This window comes from Solea solea, chromosome 11, assembly GCF_958295425.1.
Source record: "Solea solea chromosome 11, fSolSol10.1, whole genome shotgun sequence".
Lineage (NCBI taxonomy): Eukaryota > Metazoa > Chordata > Actinopteri > Pleuronectiformes > Soleidae > Solea > Solea solea.
In genome coordinates, this window is record NC_081144.1 from 20,810,712 (window position 1) to 20,831,300 (window position 20,589).

General features: G+C 41.0%; 1 protein-coding gene across 3 annotated transcripts in view; it reads left to right on the forward strand.

Moving 5' to 3' along the window:
• The window catches only part of LOC131468457 (plexin-A1-like), a 248,997-nt gene that overhangs the window by 115,712 nt on the left and 112,696 nt on the right, over positions 1-20,589 (forward strand). For all 3 annotated transcript variants that reach the window (XM_058642727.1, XM_058642730.1, XM_058642728.1), the window contains exons 5-8: positions 11,841-11,941; positions 14,415-14,538; positions 14,860-15,013; positions 15,694-15,793. In XM_058642727.1, coding sequence (XP_058498710.1) covers positions 11,841-11,941; positions 14,415-14,538; positions 14,860-15,013; positions 15,694-15,793 — 479 coding nt within the window. The remainder of the gene's footprint in view (positions 1-11,840; positions 11,942-14,414; positions 14,539-14,859; positions 15,014-15,693; positions 15,794-20,589) is intronic.

Genomic DNA, 20,589 nt, shown 5'->3' on the forward strand with positions numbered 1-20,589 from the left:
AGAATCATAAAAAACCCATAAATCAGCAAGAACATGAACATACAGATGTGTCTGCCTCCAAGTCGTCCAACATTCCCCAAAAAACATCCTTTGTGACCAAGACTTTAAGTTTTAAATCTTTCTGCAGTTCATTCCAGGCAAAGGGAGCAATTATTGTTAATTCTAACTGTAACCCTAAAACCAGGTCTTAACGCCCAAACAGCTTTTTTGGCCCTTTTTTGGCTTGATTGATATTGAGTGAGTGCTAAGTGTATATCATTCCAAATTACATCATGTGGCATCGCTTCAGCCACTCTCTGTGGCACAGTGGATGTTTACTATTTCATCTCCAGCATTTTAAATGTCACTGCTGTCATATAAATGATATGGGTTCTTCTCTGGTCGATGCAGATGATGAGCTTTAAAACTCATGACATGATGGTTGATGTAAAATGCCAGTTTTTTTGGGTTGTTATGTTTGGACATTTTTCCCCCCTCCCCATCTGATAAGTTATAACACTTTAATGATAAATGGTGCACATAATTGCTCGACTTAAAGAAACATTAACTCCAGTGCACTTCAATATAGTGTACATATATATTTTATTTTTGAACATACCAGATGATAAACGTGGAAAAAAACAGGTCATCAAGTCAACTTTTGGATGAAAAGTTTTACTCCATTTAGCAGCATTTATTATATCTGTGAGATAAAAACTTGATAAAAATAGGTACAAATTGTCACATTAATTAAATAATAATTCTGATTATAAAAAACTGCTCATTGATTAATCAGCCGACCTATTAATAACAAGTCAGTTTCTTTTATTTATAATAATATACTATTTTAAATCATGTTGTCGTAGTGAAGATCATCATCTCCCATTGACGTCATCTGCAGAGTAAAATTTACAAAAAAATTCCGTAGTCATTATCTTGAACTGCTTTCATTCAGGAGAGTCTGAGTGAATTTGTCCAAAGCTGCTCCTCCACTATCTCCCTTCTCCTGCCTTTACCTGCGTGACTCTTTTATCTCCTAACAGTTAATGACCATGCTGTGATAACCCTCAGTGAGACTCCCCCATACGTAGACAGTAACTGCCATGCGAGTGCTGTGTAATTTACCAGTGATTAGACATAATTGACTTCCATGTGTCTGAATGAGCGCGAAGAGTAAGCGGAGTGTAATTGATACAAATGGACATCGTCTGTGTTGATGTAAGACTGGGGAAATCATCGATCATTGATACTCGTCCAGGAAGCCAAAAATGTCCAGCACGCAGAGATACATAAATATATATTCCAGCAGAAGGAGTCTCACACACACACACACACACACTGAAACCCAGAATAATGAATGCATGCAAAGAAAGAACCAGTTGTATTTAAGTGGGATTAAATGATCGAAATTATTAATATTCACAATTAGGGTCCAGTTACAACAAAATTAGAAGATGTGTGAGTTCCTGTTCACAACACTGCAAACCGTAAAATAAAGCTGACTCTCTGGATCATGACAGGAATAATAGATCATTATTATCATGACAGTAATCGTGAAATCAAGTCTCGGCCAAACCAAACAGAGTGAGTGTGTGAAAGAGAAAATACAGATCAGGGAGACTGTATTTTGAAAACGCTGGACCAGCACTGGCTCTGCATCCAACAAGTATCAGCAGCTGCCGACGCGACGAAGAATGCTGCGCAAAGACTATACCTATGCCGTGAGTGTTTGCAGATTTCCCCTTTTAACTCCTGTCATATGCATTAAAAATGACTCCCGTTGCCACAAGAAGGTTCCTTTCAATTATTAAAGCCCGCGCTTTATTTTTGATGAGCACTGATATGACCTCCTCATGTCTGTGCATGTTACTGCACCTATGACGGGAGACTTTGTGACAGGGACAGGCCACAGTGCCTCAGATGATCAGGTATCCATCTGATACTGGGGGGGGGGGGGTTTCTGCTCCAAAACTCGTTACAGAAATAATATGAGGTTTTGGGAAACATACTCATTGCTTCCTTGCAGTAAAATAATCAATACCACTCTCGTGTGATAAATGGTCAATTAAAGTAGTTTAGCATAAAGAATGAAAGCAGAGGCAAACGGCTTGCCTCAACAAATCTGCTTACCAGCACGTTTAAATTCTATTTTAGTATTTGGTTTCTTAATCACTTGAGAAACAGATAATGCAATGTCACCATCCCTTCATTTGTTTCACACATAATACATAAACAGTACAGTACAAGTTATGTTTGTAATGCAAGATTCTCCAAAACAAGATTTTTACTTTTAGGTGTCCTTACCTAAAAGCAATTTTATTTGTGTAATTTTGGTTGAGAAGACAGAATGACTGGTCGGAAAGTGAAACTGAATATAAGGGTTAGAAAGAACAGCGGTGAGAGTTGAAGAGGTGGAAAAATATAATTGGTTTGCAGGATGTCCTCACTTCCTTAACTCCGACTCTCGCTGCCTCGTCTTTTCAATATTCTTTGGGGTCCTCGCTTCAGCCTCCTTCTTGTGGAGTGAGTTTGTGGAGTAAGTGCTCTCCCAGTAGTGGCTTCAGACGGCACAGAATAGAATAAGGAGCTTCCCTCCACCGCTGAATGTGAACTTGTGTTCCAGACAGTATAGGACCAGAGGGTGAGCACAGCCTCCTCTGCCTGCTGATGTGCAGCAACTTCTTAGCCAGAGGCTGTCTGGACTTTGGATAATGTATGGTGGTTTAAGGTCACGTCCAGCGGTGCACAAACTTGTGCTTATTCAAGCGAAACTGAAAAAAAAGTATATCACAACAAAAATACAGTGTAAAGGATTTTCTGCTCTGTGGACTGAAGTTTACTTGTATTCAAGGACCAAGTCTATTAAGTAGCGTTTGTTGTTAGTATTTTTGTTTATATAATAAAATGCTATTAAAAGATAAACATTGTCATAGATTTTCATTCCTAGATTTTATCTGGCTGCTCAAGAAGAGGACGATCACTCCTGTGCTCAGTGCATTGGCTCGCACACCCGGGGCTGCCATGGTTAAAAAATACCCACTCCTGTTATTGAGACTGGTGTGTCGTGTTAGCATAGCAACAGAGATTTATATTGGGCTAGATTTGATCAGGTAGAGTGGGTCTTTTTTTTTTTTTTGCTCGTGTTGCATGTGTCATCAGTTAAGAAGTGTTCAGCTTTCCAAGTATTAGCCAATCAAATCACATAATGCAAATATCACAGCACAGGTGTAGCCAATCATTTCACATTTATGCATTTAGCTCAAACACAACCCAGCCCAAAGAGAGCTCTCAAACAAGGTTGTTCTCCCTAATGTTTTTTTTTTCCTCTGACTAAAGCCAGGATTAGTTTTACATGAGGGGGTGGGTTAAAGTAATTATTACCAAAGCTTCTCAGTGATTTCAGTCCTGTCCGAATGTGCCATGTCAGTAAAAGTATTACATCGACTTTTACCTACGATAAAAAGGTCCGGAAAAATGACCCCAGGTAATACTAATCCCTTGCGAATAGACCAGCAGTAAATATGTGCGTAAATATTCCATCACCTCCTATTTACAAGTAGATTTCTGCGGCTTTTCAAGCATGGATTGAGGCAGGATATGAAGACGCAGCATCGTACGCACACAACAACAGGAGGTGGCGGTGGTGCATAAATCGAGCGCCACTCGGTGTCCGGGAAGTCGGGGTTAAGTTGTTTTTGCGTAGCCGGTGCCAGGTCAGGGTGACAGAATATGTGCCCTGTCTGCGGGGTTACCGCCCCGGGAGAGCACGGAACTGGTTGTACCAGCAGCAGCTCCGCTCCTGGGCCCAGTACAGAGCCCCCCACGAACCCCCCCCCCCCCCCCCCCTGAGTGACAGGAAGAGAGTTGCTAAGTTGCTAAGCTAACTGCTCGCTTAGAATAACCACCATTTGTAAATTTACATGTAAGACAGTGAGTTAGGGAGAATTTCAACAAAATGTTGTTGGGTAGCCACAGTCGTTATAGATGGAAAACAGGAAGTGACACGATGCATCGTCATAGCATGTCAGCTCAATGCTGCTCTTAAAGGGCCGCAGCACCTGTTGAGCCGCCGGCGTCGTTGCCATGACGTCGGTGTGAACTGGTGATCATTTGAGTTGACGTCGCGTGTGTTTGTGGCAGCGGCTTTTCCATCCTCTGCAGTGGCCTTGTTTCACAGCCCTATGCGCAGACCTGGAGTGTTCTCGAGTCGAGGCCCACAGTGTACAGAACCTCGCTCCACATGCCACTTGAAATCCTGTCATCGTCGCAGACTTTTAGGATGAGCACTTTCACAAGTGAGCTATATACCTCTGCCCTGTTTGTCCTCTTCCTCCCCTCGTTCCTCTCTCCTTGTTGAATAATAGAAATGCCAAGTGATGAGAGCTCAGACATCAAAAAGCCCATTTCCCAGCTTGACAGAGCAATTTACCTTTTCCTATATTCACTCGCACACATAATTAAAAGTGGTGGATCGGACTTTGCAGCATAGACACCGTATCTGTATAGTATAGTTTTGCACGTGTAAGCATCTGCACACACATACTGTGAAAACATAAAAATGTCCGATTCACTGGAAGTGGTGAGTTTTCGATTACAGAGCGATGGATTTATTCATGGCTCTCTTTGTGGAGTCTGCTTATACACACACACGTATGCTATCTATGCTCTCTCTCGTTTCATGTATCTTTTAGCTTTCTCTGCCATGACATCACATGACATCATGTTCCTGCTCATAAAAATGAACATTGGCACTAGATCATTTTAATTGTTGATATTGTTTCCTCTTTTGCGTCATCAAACTGTCCCGAATTCATCGAAAAGTGCAATGTCAGAGAGATTTTTCAGCCTGTCATTATTATCCTTTATGTCCTCAGGGTTGATATCACCTAATGGCTTTAAAGTAAATTACTTTAGAATGTATTGATTTCTGCTGCACCTTCCTATCGCCCATAAGTACCAGTCTTACTTCTCCAGTAGAGATATGAGAGTTATTCTTTCCTGTCATTTGAGGCCTTGTATGTCTTAATTTCTTTCTATTTCATGTTTTTGTTTGCTTCGGAATTAGTCTATCTATTCCCTCTGGGAATCTACTGTCCAAGTTTGGCCTCTGAACTTTTCTGTGCCTTAGAATCACCGCCAGATTTCCACTACTGAAGTCGCAGGCCAAGGTCAAATCTCTCTGCTTGTAAAACAGCTTCGTAAGGTGACCTCCTGCCTCCGCGAGGCCACTCAGACAGTGGCATAATGACGATGTGCCTCCTTCTATTGATTTAGCTACACTGCAGAAATATACTGAGGTGTATTGCACTGCACAGTGTAGAAACCCTACCCCTGGCACTACATGAGAGACGGTTCATGTTCAATTCACTCAGCATTTACTGCACTTGGAGGTCAGCGAGAAAACATTTTTGTATGCACTCCTTTTAAGACAGCTTCTTTGGTGTTTGTCCAACTTTGAAGTTGGCTAAAAAAAAAAATGTTAGTGAAGACGGGGACGGGGAGAATGATGTGGAGAGAATCCAAAAAATCTAAAGGAAGTGCCCTCGGCTTTGTCAGCTAATTGGCAAATTGAGTTTTAGGATGGTGTGTCTAAGCAGTTGTTTTGTGCAGGCTGGCTCAAATTGTGGTGACAAGACTGTTAAGACTGTTGTCATTTTGAATAGGAGGTGACTGAGAATATTAATGTCAGAAATGCCTCGAAGACTCTGAGACTCTAAGTTGGAGTTTAAGACTTGACTTTTAATGTCGCAGGGCCTTCTTAAAGGGGACATATTATGCAAAATCAACTTTTTAATCATTTTAATACTTGGGACTCTGGAGGCCCTACCAGTCGCCAAAATGTGGAAAAAGAATACTCAGTTCTTTTTCGTGGTCCCCCTTAGTGTTAGTATAGGCAATAAAACACGCAATGTTGAATTCCCTGCGCATGATGACGGCAGCATGCGCATTTCACCACGAATGTTACCACCCCACCAGCAAGTTTACTTCGAGAGCTCCAGTCTGTGCTCCACCTATTGAGCACAAGTTAATAATAAATTCAACTTTGTCCCCAATGAAATGTCCACAGTTTTCATTTGATGAACCCAATTTCCTCTGTAGACACTTTATGTAGTGTAGTTGTGTGTGAATAGTTTGTTGTGCGTGATGCTGCGCCTCCTCTGTTTCCACTCGGTGGGGCACGGCCGAGATAGCCCTGCGCCTGCAGTGTTGTGGACCGGTGAACTGCTGCGCGTGCATCAGTTCCTGCAGTGGGGCCTGAAGTTCAGGGCCCCAGAGCGCTTCTCATTGGCTGACCGCAAGGGCGGGCACTGCACAGGTCTTGCTAGCTAGGCTAACGTACTTAATGTAAAATTTCAGTCATTCATTCATTCATTCATTGCATGATGAATCGAGTTGATTACCTAGCTCATGTGCGATTTAGCAGTTACCATTTGAGCAGAAGTTGGAGATCAAATGTTTGGGGCCACATCGACCGGATGATTTAATCATTTCTGGAAAAGACAAACCCAGGTATGAGGTTATATAATATAAACAACATTGAATCACCTGACTGAATCTTTTTTAATAGCATTATATACCAGTGCCATATTATCATTATGTCATATTTTATTGTGCTGTGCTATTATTATAATATCAATCACAAATGTTCTATGCTGCCAGAAAAAAACTAGCACGGCATATTTTTGAATGACATGCTATCTTATTTACACAAAAATACACACTCGCTCTCACACACACACACACACACCTTCCCCTGCTGTCAGTCTGTCATGGCAGAGAGAGATGAGTGATCGTCTGATCAGGATGTGATTTGTGAGACGATCAAGGAGACAGACAGCATGAGAGGGAGAGGGCGGGAAAGGAGGGAGACGTCTTAATGTGCAGGTATGTGTGATAGACAGCGGACTATAGCGGACTGACCTCTGCAGTGGATGCTCAGAAAAGCAGAGTACATAAATAACAGCTCTCTTTTAAAGCTGCAATGCTTTGCGTTTGATGAAATATGTTGTTGATGTTATTCTTCTGCCTCTCTCCATGAGCAGAAACATTATTCGTGTGCTTCATCTGAAAATTGGCTCCGTCAAGCAATATTATCAGACCTGACTGAGGGAGTATTTGTGATACAGCTGCTGTGCAGGGAGAGAGGGGTGCAAGAAATGTTCTGTTTTTACCCTATAGCTGCTGAATAAACAGGATTTTAAGCCATAGAAAACACAACACATTTTCATCAGGCTGAAAAAACAAGACATTTGCATTTAAAAGTTACACACAACAGCTTTAAACAGTTCCTAAACTATCGATGTTCCTCCAGGAGTGTGTGGATTTATCCTTATCTTCTTTGTTGTCACCAATATTAAGAGTACGTAATTACATTGAGTCAAACCCAGTGCAGTTTTTAACTGCATGTGTTTTGCTGTGATCTTAGCCTCATCTGCACAACACAGGACAGTAATGTCACATGTGTTCCTACCACAGTATATGTTTTGTGCAGCTGTGAAACAAAGTGAAAGATGAAAAAGGGAAACACGTTTAAGACGTGTGTGGCTTTTGTTGATTATAAACACATGGGGTCTGGTTTCTTTCACAGACCCCTGGGTATGAAACATCAAAAGTTTACTTTCGGCCTGGCCAAATTTAAGACATACAGAATATCAAGTCACATATGTCCCCACAAATAAATAAGTTATATAAAACCCTGCTCTCTGTGTGAACAGGCCATCCATCAATCTATTGTCTAAGTGATAGTACCTTATTCTTACCCCCTCCCCCCCCGTATTATACAGACAGAACAATTACAGCGGGGCTTATAGCAGCTTCTATCCGGGACCACACGGGCCCCATATGTGGAATGAAACATGAGTCACAATTACATTTGTGTCTTTTCATCTATATCCTTCCCCACATTCCTCATCCCGACCCGTCCTCCTTCAGCCCACACCCCCTATTCTTTCCTCTCGTCTGCCACGAAGAAAATTAAGAGGCTCTCCATCATGACCCAAATGAGAGAGGCTCATTTGTAGCTGTTATTAATTTGTATAATACGTACACTCAAACACACATCCCTGCACTTTATCGCCACAGCGTTCCCTGTTTCATCCACTCTGGAATCACAACAAAAAGAGAAAACAATCTTCTGATTCCCACTAAAAGATTATTATTTTCTGTCCGTAAACATTGTCCAATATGATTTAAAGACTAAAAATCGTGGTCAGAATGGACATTTTCTTCTTCCTACCTTTCCTCTTTATTCTACTGTTCTTCGCCATGCTCCCGCCCTCTTATGTCCACAGATGAATACGTTTCCCTCTGCAGCAGCAAACAGCAGGAGATGAAAATGTCATATTTAATATAACTATGTGATTCTCACTTACTTACTGTATCACACACATGCACTCGCACAACACACACACACACATGCTCCCTCCCTCAAATTAAGACAAAGAGTCTTTGGCTGAGCATCTCTCGTTTCCCGTCCCATTATCTGTCTCTAAAACTGAATAATTGAACTGCTCTCTTTGAATACATCATCCGGCCTACTATCACAAAACCCCATTGAATAAACTTCTCTCCGTGGCTATTGTGCTTGAGCATGACATGTTTTTTTTTTGTTTTTTTTTTATCTATCACATAGACTGTATTAGTAGCAGGGTATTTGTCCAGGCGCAAGTAATGACTACAATTTGCCCACTATTTGCTGTCCCCTAAGAGCCCTGTGTCTGGTAATGGCGGCACTGTATAATAGTTCTCAGACACAGGTTACTATTATCATGCTATGAATCTGCCATAAGCTCTTGTATCCAACTGTACATCAGAGTGGCACAAAAGGAGATGTGAGGATGAAACATGGAGCCGCGCTCTTTGCGTGAAAGCTGTCTCGGGATGAAATAGCAGCGTATTAGGCACATACAGTATATCTCAACCACAAAAAAATATAGACTATCCTGTGTGTGGGGCAGTGCTAGGATCTGCAGGCGGTTCAGTTGGTCTGATCTAGATTGAACAAACATTGTGTGGCCAAAAACTGACCAACTCAGCTGATTACCCGAATAAAGTGAAAGGTTTTTGGGCCTATTCCAATATGACGATGCCATATCGACATTGTCCAGAGTCCAGACCTTAACCCCGTTGATTCTCAACAACCATGGTCCAACTCTCCCATTCTAATAACAAGATCTTGTCAAAGAATTAAACCAACTGTGGATTGAAATACACGTTTCGACATTGCATAAGCTCATTAAAAGCAATAATGCGGTGAAAGCGTGTCCTAATCATGAGCTGAAGACGGTCCAAAAACAATTTGAGAGTGTGTGTGCCTTTTTTTTGGCTGGGCAGCGTAGCGTGAGTAGTGACCCGTTGTCATAAAATTAACTCATTTACATAATAATAGCAGTCGGATCAAGATCGGGAAATTCTATTGTCTTTGTGCTGCGGTGTCGAAACGGCAAAACATAGCGAGGCCCCTCCGAGGTTCAGAAACAAAAGAACACACAGCAGAGAGATTAAGAAGAAAAGAAAACAGACATGGTGATATTTATCGTAAAATAAGATTAAAACAGGACTAGTAAAAACAAGCATTTTTACCTATGTATTTTGAAATGTGACGTCATACATACAAGTGACACAGAATTTGTTTTTGACGATGGCATGAAAGGAGTCTCATTTATTTTTGAAGGTTAAGAACTACACTGCTGTGTTTGCAGCTCTGCCTGTAGCTGCTATGAACACATCCTGCAGTAATGACGTCACAAGCTGTGGTCATGCGTGTCAAAATGTTTTGGGTGGTCGGCGATGTATTTAAGTTGATTAAAAACTGCCCCAGAGAACATGTCTCCAACTCTTACCATGCAATTTATTTCCCCCACCAGTGTGTGTGTGTGTGTGTGTGTGCGGGTTTGTTTGCCTGAGGCCATTTCTTGTCCATCACACCACCCGTCAATGGCAAACAGCATCCAGCAAGTTAAGAGAAAGCACACAGATGCTGTTACTGTACAGTAAGAGATTCAAGAGCGAGCAGAGCAACCATCAGTATGCGCGGACAAGATTAAAGCACTTTCAAATGTTCTCATAAAGAATCATTCTGTAACTTGAGAGTCGTCCACAACCTGGGTGAAATTCAAGGTAATGTGTGCTTCCTGATAACCGCGCAGACAGATGGCAGATGGCAAAACTGCAGACAGCAGCAGAAAACATGTCTCTTTAATGATAACTGCAAAGAGAGTGTCTGTAGAAATGGACTTCTTAAAGCTCAGTGTCTGCCTGCATCGCCGTGTCCCAAGATGTTGGGAGTTTTCTTTGCTGGCAGTTTAAGAGGCAGGTAAATTTGGACAGCATTGTTTGATGTCCCCGCTAATACCCTGGTTCTCTCATTTCCCCAAAGAAATCATTAAAGTTTCATCTTATCTTTGTCATGCAGACGCACACAGATGGCAGCCGGGTAGAGATTTCGCAGACAAAAAGGAGTAATCCCTGATGTTTATCTGAACGGTGCAAGGATGTCACATGCATTAAGCAAATGTAGTCCTCTTGTGTTCAAATCAGGGATAATGCAGAAACACGGGAGATGGTGGTCAGCGGTACTGACCTTTCATTTCAGTGTTGTAACTGCCATTTTAAGGGTATGACTTTGGAGATGTGTAGCAATAAATGGCAGTAGAGTGACCAGGGCTGCAACTAATGATTATTTCCATAATCAATTAACCTGTCGATTACTTATTTTGTCCACAAAATGTCAGAAAATTATATCTTATTTCGTCCACAAACCAACATGATTCAGTTTTAATGATTTATTAGTTATATGCAGCGAAGAAACCAGAGAAATATTCACATTTAACCCTTAGAACACAGAGCACACTGGCTGATTTTTCCATTACTATGTTTAAACATAAAGTATATACTGAGGGTATAAGAATGTGCAATATAGAGTCTTATAACCTTTTTTTTTTCAGCACATCTTAGGCAATCTGATAAAAAAATAAAAATAATTTTCACCAACCATATAAACACACCTGAGCAGAGAGGATACAAAATGTTTAAAATGGGATTGAATTTATGAAATTTGGAAATACATAGTTTAAAGTTCACTTGGCTCGTTTTTATGAACAAAAAGAGAAGGAAAACAATCTATTTTGTGACTTCTGCACAATTATTGCTACTTTATATCACGAATAAAAATGAGATATAAAATGAAACTTTAGGAAGACAAAAATGTTATGTGTCCATATAAGGAGTTGTGTATTCCCACTGCAATTTACCATGGGTGCACCTGAGCACTAAGGGTTAAGAAGCTGAAAAATGAGGAAAAACAAAACACTCAAAACGATTAATCAGTTATCAAAGTAACTCCTGACACACACAACATATGTATGTTAATATTTATTTCAGGGGGAAGAGGGATGTGGCATCTTCTATCACATCCTTGGACATACACTTCCCACAGTTAAAGTTCCTCCAGTTTCCGGCTACATTACACACTGCCGTTTCATTTCGTTCTCCCTCGTCGTGTTCACTATCTCTTGTAATCCACGAGAGAACTGTGGGCAGTACACGGTAAATAACAGAGAGAAATGTTTGTCAGAGGGTGTAACGCTAACCCATGTGTGTGTTTACATGTGCCTCAACCTTGATTCCCTCCCCTCTCGCTCGCCTTGTATGCATCAGCTTGGCGTTGGAAGCATCTCCTCCAGACCTGTTTATCTCCGACAGTCACAGTGAGCTTGCTCCTCTTAATCCCATGTTCCAGGCCCAGGACTCCTCCAGTACATCCTGTTTATTCCAGGCCCATACTATGGCTAAAGTACTTTAAAGGTGGTGTACACAACATTAACCACCCATATATGTGTGTGTGTGTGTGTGTTTTCCAGGTTACACTTGTTCCGGTGGAGAGCTGTGAGCAGTACACTTCCTGTGGAGCCTGTCTGGGATCAGGAGATCCTCACTGTGGCTGGTGTGTGCTGCATAATATGTAAGTGCCTATACAGCACACTAATTACTATGTTGTATCCACGCCATAACTTCAGCATTGATATTTAACCCTTTATCACCTAAAATGTCCTGCTAATTTTAAACCATAAAAGTGCCAGAAAAATGTCTGCCAAAGAATAACTTTGAATATCTGGCAATTTACTTCATGTTAAAATAGTGTTTTAACACCTCTTTGGTGACAAAGATGCTTATTCTCCAGCTTCCTGAAACAGCGAGAGTTAAATTACAATTAATTGGCAACTTCTCAGCTTTCAGAAAGCGTTGGAATTTTTCCGATAGCACAAACCGTCGCCTTCACTATGGTAATGTGAAGCGCGCTTCTGCGAACGCGTCATCAGCGTGACGCTCGGTGTTAAAGGGTTAAGACGGAGCTGTGACCATGTGACCATCACTTCCATTTTTATTAGTCGGGTTTCCATTCATAAGTATGAGGTCATACTTGGGTCAGGAAGTATTGAATTTGACCCCTTTATTCTCCACTCATGCTCTTGGGGGTCAGTGTATAACAGTGAGGGTTAGAGAATGGGCTTTTTGTCTGTTTTGGGGCTGCATGCCATACCTCACCATTCATTCATTCATTCATTCACAATTTTCTAAGCTTTATACCAAATCATGTGGTTAAATATGAACAAATCCCTTTCACAAATGTGTAGTATTTACTGTAAACATCCACTGAGTCAATAACACCAACAACTTGGCACATAATGAAGAGGCTGTCGTGGACAGGGAGGTATTAGCTGAGAAAGCTGTGAATATTATCACTTGTACTAATGTGATTAGACATTTCCAGTCAAACAAATGCTGAATGAGCCTCTGAGGGTAGAGCATGAATTAGCAGATGGTGCCAGTCAGCCCAAGTACCTGTGTTCTACCTGAGTTAATGCAATTTGTTTGTTTCTTTCTATTTTCGTGCTCCATTCTCACTGGTCAAAGAAAAGAAAATAAAGAAAAAAAAGAAACCCCTCACTGAGTTTAAATGGGTTTTTGACCAATAGCATTTTAATTAGTATTCATTCCGGGTTCAAATGACTCTGCAGTGCATGCAGGTTTTTATCGACTTCAGCATTTGTAGGAGTGCAAGAGGCGAGTGATCACGTTACCTTCTTCCTCGTCTGCTTCATTTTTAGCAGCAATGCAAATTCCATTTTAGCACAATGTCAAGACGCATATTCATCTTGTGGACATTAGTGCAGCCATTATCCTTCAATGATTTTTTTTTTTTAGCAAACCTTACCTTTTACAACTTGCGACAGCATTTATATCATCTTATTTGATTTTATTAGCACTTAAATCATTTACTTTGCCGCTGTGTTTGAACCAGTGACCAGACTACTGTGATGTCTATAAATAAGTTGGACTCATACAGAAAATATCAGCGGGACAATTACGTATAGGACGCTCATGATTCCATGAGTCTGAGATGAACTGCCCTGGTTCTCTGTTTCTTTCAGAATTGATTTTTAAGGTCCTTTTAATTACCTACAAACCTCTTAATGGCATAGCACCCTAATACATCTCTGACCCTTTAATAGCCTATTAACCACAAAAAGCCCAAAGCAGCCCGCAAACTGTGGGCCAGCTGCCCACATCCGTTTATGGAAAGCCTTTTTTTCCCCCTATCTTTATCTTCTTTTGTCACGCAAACATGTTTTAATGCTTTAACTCTATGTTTTATCATGTACTTTCCATCCATTCCTATTTCTATTGTTTTATTTCGTATGAAATGTGCTGTAGATATCGGGGCGTAAGAAAATATCGGTTTCTGACAGTGGTTTTGTTGTATAAGTATATTTTTAATGCATGTAACATTGTTTTTTTAAGGAGGAGAGTTGTTAGTTTGTAGTAATAGACTACTTTGGGGTGGGGGATTGTAATATATTGACTTGCTTATACCATCCCAATATAACATATCGTCACCTCAATACACAGCCCAATGAAGACATTAGGTTATGATTTAAGTTAGTGTTTATTTCCTTTCAAACCCTCTCATTTAATTAAAGCAGAATTGGGGGGGTGCTCAAATTCTTCATATCATTCATTCATTCATCATTAACTTTTTTTATGGGAAAATATACTCTCTTAACTGCTGTGTTAATTGTTTTAACTGCGTTTTCAGTTTCATACGTTACTCTAATTTCCATGCCTCCATGCACCCGCTAATGAAACGGCGCTCTGCCTGAAACCAAGCGTCCTGGGGTTGTTCAATAAAAAAAAATAAAAAAACTGTATAGAGGCCATCACTAAATCAGTGAAGCCTGCACTTTAAACAGCCTGGAGTCTTTCACCAGTTGTGTGAGTAAGTGGAGGCTTTGCGCCACATTCTGACCAAACATCAATGACGCTGAACAAAACGTATTTTCCTCTAAACAAGGACAAAGCAAAGAAAACACAATGGTGTGAACGTACAATACCAAACAAATCACCGTCTCTGTTTGCGTCTCCTCCGCGTCTAGATGTTCAAGGAAGGATCGCTGTGAGCGAGCGGAGGAACCCCAGCGTTTCACCACCAGAGCGGAGCAGTGCGTCCGGATGTCCGTCCAACCCGACACCATCTCTGTCACCATGTCAGAAGTACAGGTACAGAGAGTTGGAGTAGTGTGGGTGTTTGTATGTGTGTGTGTGTGTGTGTGATGGGGGAGAAGTGGACGTAAGAATGATGGACAGGAAAAGTGGGTATGACAGATGTGGAACGAGATTAAATAAAGCTTGTTCTTGTGTCATTGCTGGCAATCTGTCCGTCACTTTGAGGATGAGCTGAAAAATGAGTTAGGGACACATTTCTGCAGTGGCATTCTCTTCTGTGGGGCTGTAGAAGTCTTCTTTATTGCATTACTTTTGAAGTATATCAGTTTAGATTGATGTTGTTGCTCACTTCTCTGCTTTGCTTCCTCCTCCTAGCTGGTGCTTCAGACCCAGAATGTCCCCAGTCTGTCTGCTGGAGTGAACTGCTCCTTCGAGGACTATGTGGAGACGGAGGGACGCATTTACGGTGGACGGATCTACTGCCTGTCTCCTTCTACAAAAGAAGTCGCCCCCATCACTCGAGACCAGGGTAAAATAAACTCTATGGGTGTTCATAGAATGGATGATGAAACCAAATAGTCGATTTAAAGAAGTGAAATAATTGTGTTAACCAATCAATTTGTGGAATCATGATAGAAAAGAAGTTTTTGTTTTATTTTTTTTATTTAATGATTCATTTTTATGACAGCCATGTTGTCAACAGCCACCACTCACTCAATGACTACCTGAATTGATTAATTGAGAGGTGGGAAAGTTGCAACAACTTAGTCATAAAATGTGACAAAATATTTTCTTCCCATCATGAAATCTGGCAGCTGCACAAAAAAATAATAACAGTGATGGTGACAATTTGGACCACGTCTTATTCTGAGCTTTTCAATAGAGAGGTTTGGTTTGATGTTGCCGAAATATTATGTGTTTGCTTCAGTCGACCTGTTTTGAAAGATAAAAATTATGCTTTTTTTTTCTTTGCACACGTTTTTAAATGACTAACTACAGGTTTGCAAACTTAGTAAACAAATAAAACTGCACTGCACATGGGCAACTGCACTGTTTCCTCCACTGCTCAACTATAGGAAATCCCATATTTGTTTTGCTCCTGTCTACCTTAACTGTTAAACATGCCAGTAACATGCTTGTAATTAAAACATGTGGTCGCATCAATCATAAGGAAATAATATTTTGTGAATATGTTGTGTCTCCTTGCAGGTGATCGACGTGTAATTAAGCTGTATCTGAAGTCAAAGGAGACAGGAAAGAAGTTTGCCAGCGTGGACTTTGTGTTCTACAACTGCAGCGTTCACCAATCGTAAGTTCCCTCACGATTAAATTTTCCAAGTGTTTTTAACGTCAATGACAAGAGCAAATTTGTGTCATTTACATTTATAATCATATCTTCACCTCTCTTCCAAGTAAACTTAATTGTACACATAAATCTTAACCAAAAGGTTGGGAAAGACAATCTGTGGGCCCCAACCCAGTGTTTGAGAACCCCTGCTTTAGACTGTTTGTAAAGAGTAGAATTAAAAGTAGAAGAGAACGCTTCTTGCTTACATACCACTGTGAATGCTAATCTAAATTCACAATAACATTCCACACGCAGCAAGACACAGACTGGTGGGAAGCAGTGATCAATAGAGTGCTGCCTGTGGTTCTTTTCCTGGAGCAACAATGTTAAAATATCGGCCTGAAAATAAACTCCTGTAAGGTGGAATGGGGGCGAACAGCATGCAACCTCTGCTAATTCATTATTCAATGTATTCAAGCTTTTTTTTTTTTTTTTTACAAATCAATTACTTAATTAAATCTCAAGCAATGGAGGGACCACTGGTGACTGAAATAATAAATTGATTCCTAACCATGCAAAACCTAAATGAGCAGCCAAGCAGAGGAAGCTCAAACACATCAGTTGTATTCTTTGGAAATGAGTTGGGGGGGGAGAGCATTATTGAGTCTCCGGTATGAAAACACGTTTACATATTGTTGTTGATGTGTGAGCAGCTGATGAGCGAAGGAAAATAATCAACCTCAACTTTAGTCACTTCATTTCATTCTTTAATATATGTGTATCATAGAATATTATACACCACCTCATTTTAGCTCATTTTATGTCATGTTGAAAGAAAAATCGCTACTAATTGTGTTTTATTTAAATGTATCTTGTGTGATGCTTTGTAGACCACAAATATCTCAGTATTATTGGGGTTTTTAGTTATTTAGCTTTACTTTTACAAATGCGAGGGAAGGTGAGATCAGCAGTGAGATCAGCCTGATAATGAATGACAAACGTGATCTTAATTGATCTGCCTGGTTAAGTAAAGGTCAAATGCAATAGAAATAAAATCTCATTCCCTAAATGGCTCTTGGCTTCTCTGCTGAGGTCGCTGATTCACTCCCTCCCTCTCTCTCTCTCTCATCCACCTGGTGCACTCTCATCTCACATTAACTCTAGTGTTGATACACTCCAAACAAAAAAGTGTCACAGTGGATTTCTCTTCACAAGCATACGCCGGCTTCACTTCCTTTCCTAACATATATACATTAATTCAGGAAGATCTGGAAATGAAAATAAATCTACATCTGCTAAAGTGTTTTGATGCAGTCTCCTCCTGCATTTGGACCAAATGTTCCATGGGCTACATGTTTTGTATAAGAGTTGATTTAGTTCTGGTAGATTTGGTAGTTGTAGTGATTGCTCAGCTCGATACCATGTTCTCTTCTCTGGTAACGATATCACAACCTGGAGTATCTGTCAATACCAACATCAGCCCAGTACAGTACTGATGCATATGCCACTGTAACCGTGACCAGCCATTTCCAATACTTCAACTGTTTCTGCTTCCATATACTGTAGAACAAATAAACTGCCCACATTTTACAGACTGTGCTTCGTTGGGGACTATCATACTGGCTCCTTAGTATTTAACGCTGGTGCCTTAAAGCAAGTAGGTTCTTGGTTTAAATCCTGGTTTAACTCGAGCCTTCCTGTGTGGAGCTTGAATGTTCTCCGTGTCCCACGTCACTTGTGAGGGTTTTCTCTGTGTACTCCAGTGTCCTCCAATTGTCCAAAGACATGCAGATTTAGGGTAGTTTAAAGACACTTAATAAACCTTAAGGCCCAGGTATACTTCCACGCGCGCAGAAGTGTGCGTCACATTGCCACATATCACGGACCCTGTTTTACTCGCGCATCAGTGTCCTGTAGTATCTGACTTCACCAGAGGGTGGCGGTACAAGTCTGGACCAAGGGAATAGGACACATTCCTACCAAAGAAGAAGAGAGTGACGCTTTAGCTCCCTCGGACACATCTGGTTCGAGCGGCTTATCACCTGAAAGAATGGGGCAGGGGAGTCGGGGTGTCTGCCGGTTGGAGGGTCGCCAGGTCGAGGCTCGGGTGACTATCCTTGCTGAGTATTTCTTCTGTTGTTGCCAAGGTTTTTTCTGCTTGGCGAGTGGAGCTTAAAAAAAAAAAGTGTCACTGTCCACACACACCCACGCAGTTCCAAAATCTGGGCTGCATGTGCACGATGAGCGTTGGGTCAGCCCCCTGTGCATGGAAGTATACCAGGGCCTTTAGTTGTTGATGATAGACCTCAGCTCCATGTGAGAGAATAAGATCTACAAATTTGTTGAAAACAAGTGTATCAATAAGTGCCAGAAATGCCTTAGCTAAGGAGTCAGAGGACTTGTTTAATTAAATGGATATTGGGTGAGATCTGAGATGAACTCACCAAATTCTTCAGAGAATTTTGAGTAGGGTCCAGGTGGTCTGTAAAACACCACAATATTGAAACCGGTGTGCTGGACCGGGGAGGATGAGGAGGAAGATCTCTATAGGAGAGCCTCAATTGAGTTAAATTTATAATCTGTTTTTGTGATTACATTGAAAAAAGACCTGTAGATTAAAGGTAGTGTGGGAGATCCTGGAAAAACTGTTTGAGCAGGCTACATTTTGAATTCAAAATGTCAAAGCCCCTTTCTTCAGACTTCCCCCTGAAGCTACACCTCCAGAGTACAGGAACACGCAACGAACACAGACTTGGTACTTTTCGGTGACACTAGATTTTTGTGGATACCAAAAAACAACAAATACTCTCAAAAGATCACAAAGACATAAAGATGGCAGGTTGATTGATAAATCACGATCCAATTCATTCATTCAGGCCGTTGATTTAAAGCAATACAAGAAAAAATGCTCCCATCCTACCGTAAAGGCAACACCACCCCCTTGTTGAAGGCTAAGTAATGTTAGTGTTAGGTGTGAGCCACCCGATACCTTGTGTTCATGCCATCTTCATTAATTCTAGAACTCAAGACTGTTCACTGTCCTCGCTCCCAAATGGTGGAACGAGCTCCCCATCGACATCCGGACAGCGGAAAGCCTCCACATCTTCCGCCGCCGACTAAAAACACATTTCTTCCGACTCTACCTCGACTAAGACGATAACGACGACGACAAAAAAAAAATAAATAAATAAATAACAAAAAAATATATATATATATATATATATATATATATATATATATATATATATATATCGCACTTATGACTAGCACTTCATAGTTTGATTTACTTGAAGCTCTTACTTACTTCTAGCTCTTATTTGTACCCAAATGTTTAAATGCACTTATTGTAAGTCGCTTTGGATAAAAGCGTCTGCTAAATGACATGTAATGTAATGTAATGTAATAATTCTAATATTGATTTTAATATTAATACCAATTGATGTTACGGTCATTGTAACCATCGGCCTCTTTTCTATTAACCTCTGTTACAATTCCTAATATTTTTACATTTTACATTTCCGTATATTATGTTTCCACTTCCTAAGAAGCTCCATCATTACAAGTCTACCAAAAGTTAAAAACTGTACTCATTAGGCTATGACAAGAAAATGTTATTCTTAAATCACAGGTGTTACAAACAACTAGTAATTATCAGTGTGAAATGAACTTCTGCTGTTTTTTTTGGCCTATGTCTCTCTCCTGCTTTCCTGCCCCCAAACCTTCTCTCACTTTCTCTTCTCTCATGCTCATTTTACAAGCCACCCCCCAGAACCCTCTTAGCCCTCTCCACCCCGTTTATTGTCTGTACTCTGCTCTTGGCCTCGCATATATCTGCATAGTAATAGGCCGTTAATTAGCTCTAGCCAATGTTCCTGTGTGAAGATGGTCATAATGGAGTGGGCTTGGAGAGAGAGCTCACCTGGGCCACTTCTCAGGGCCTCCAGGCCTAGTTCAACAGCTCTGATTCATTTTGTGTGTGTGTGTGTGTTGCTGTGTATCTCCTCTTTTTTCATAAACAGGCACACTCCTGTTTAAGCCTTTGATGATGGCTTTGCTGGCTCCCTCGGGACTGATTAGGACTGTTCAACTACAGTTCCGTTACTGCGACAGTAACCCCACCATAACATCATATATTATACTCCCTCTGCCATCAACCCTTAAATCGAAATATTTGACCCAACCAGCAGAAAGCAATGTGCAGGAGTACATAGGCAGGTAATGGACTTGGCCGAGGTAAATTATAGACCAGTCTCCCAACAGCAGACACAGAGACAGCCTCAGATGCACATGCAGAGCTGCCTAGAGGCTTGTGCGCAACTTTATTCAGCCTTGTGCAACATGCCTAATGGTGGATACAGTACGTGGTCAGCATCACCCACCATACACATTCCCATTCAAACACACATTAACAGGTGCACACACATGGAAACAGAAGGCGCAGACTTGAAACGGCAAATTACACCGCAAGCTATTTGCATACACTGTTACAATATTAGACATTTGCATTAAAAAGGAGGTTTGGAATGGTTTAATTGAGCATGCGGGCGGAGGAATAATTCATCTTTAAAGAGGGGAAGAGAAGCAAGAGGGAGAGTGCTGCAGGGGGAGTGGTACAAGGAACGGAATTCACATTCCGTAAGAGCTCTAGAGGGAAAAGACAACTGTGAAAGAGGAATGAAGAGGGAGAGATATATAAAGCTGAGTGTTGGATGAACGAGAGCGAAAGATTGTGGCCCATTGTGTCAGGAATAATGCGTCCCACACAGTTAAAAGATTTGCACCCCAGACAAAGGCCACCATGACCATTTAAATATGAA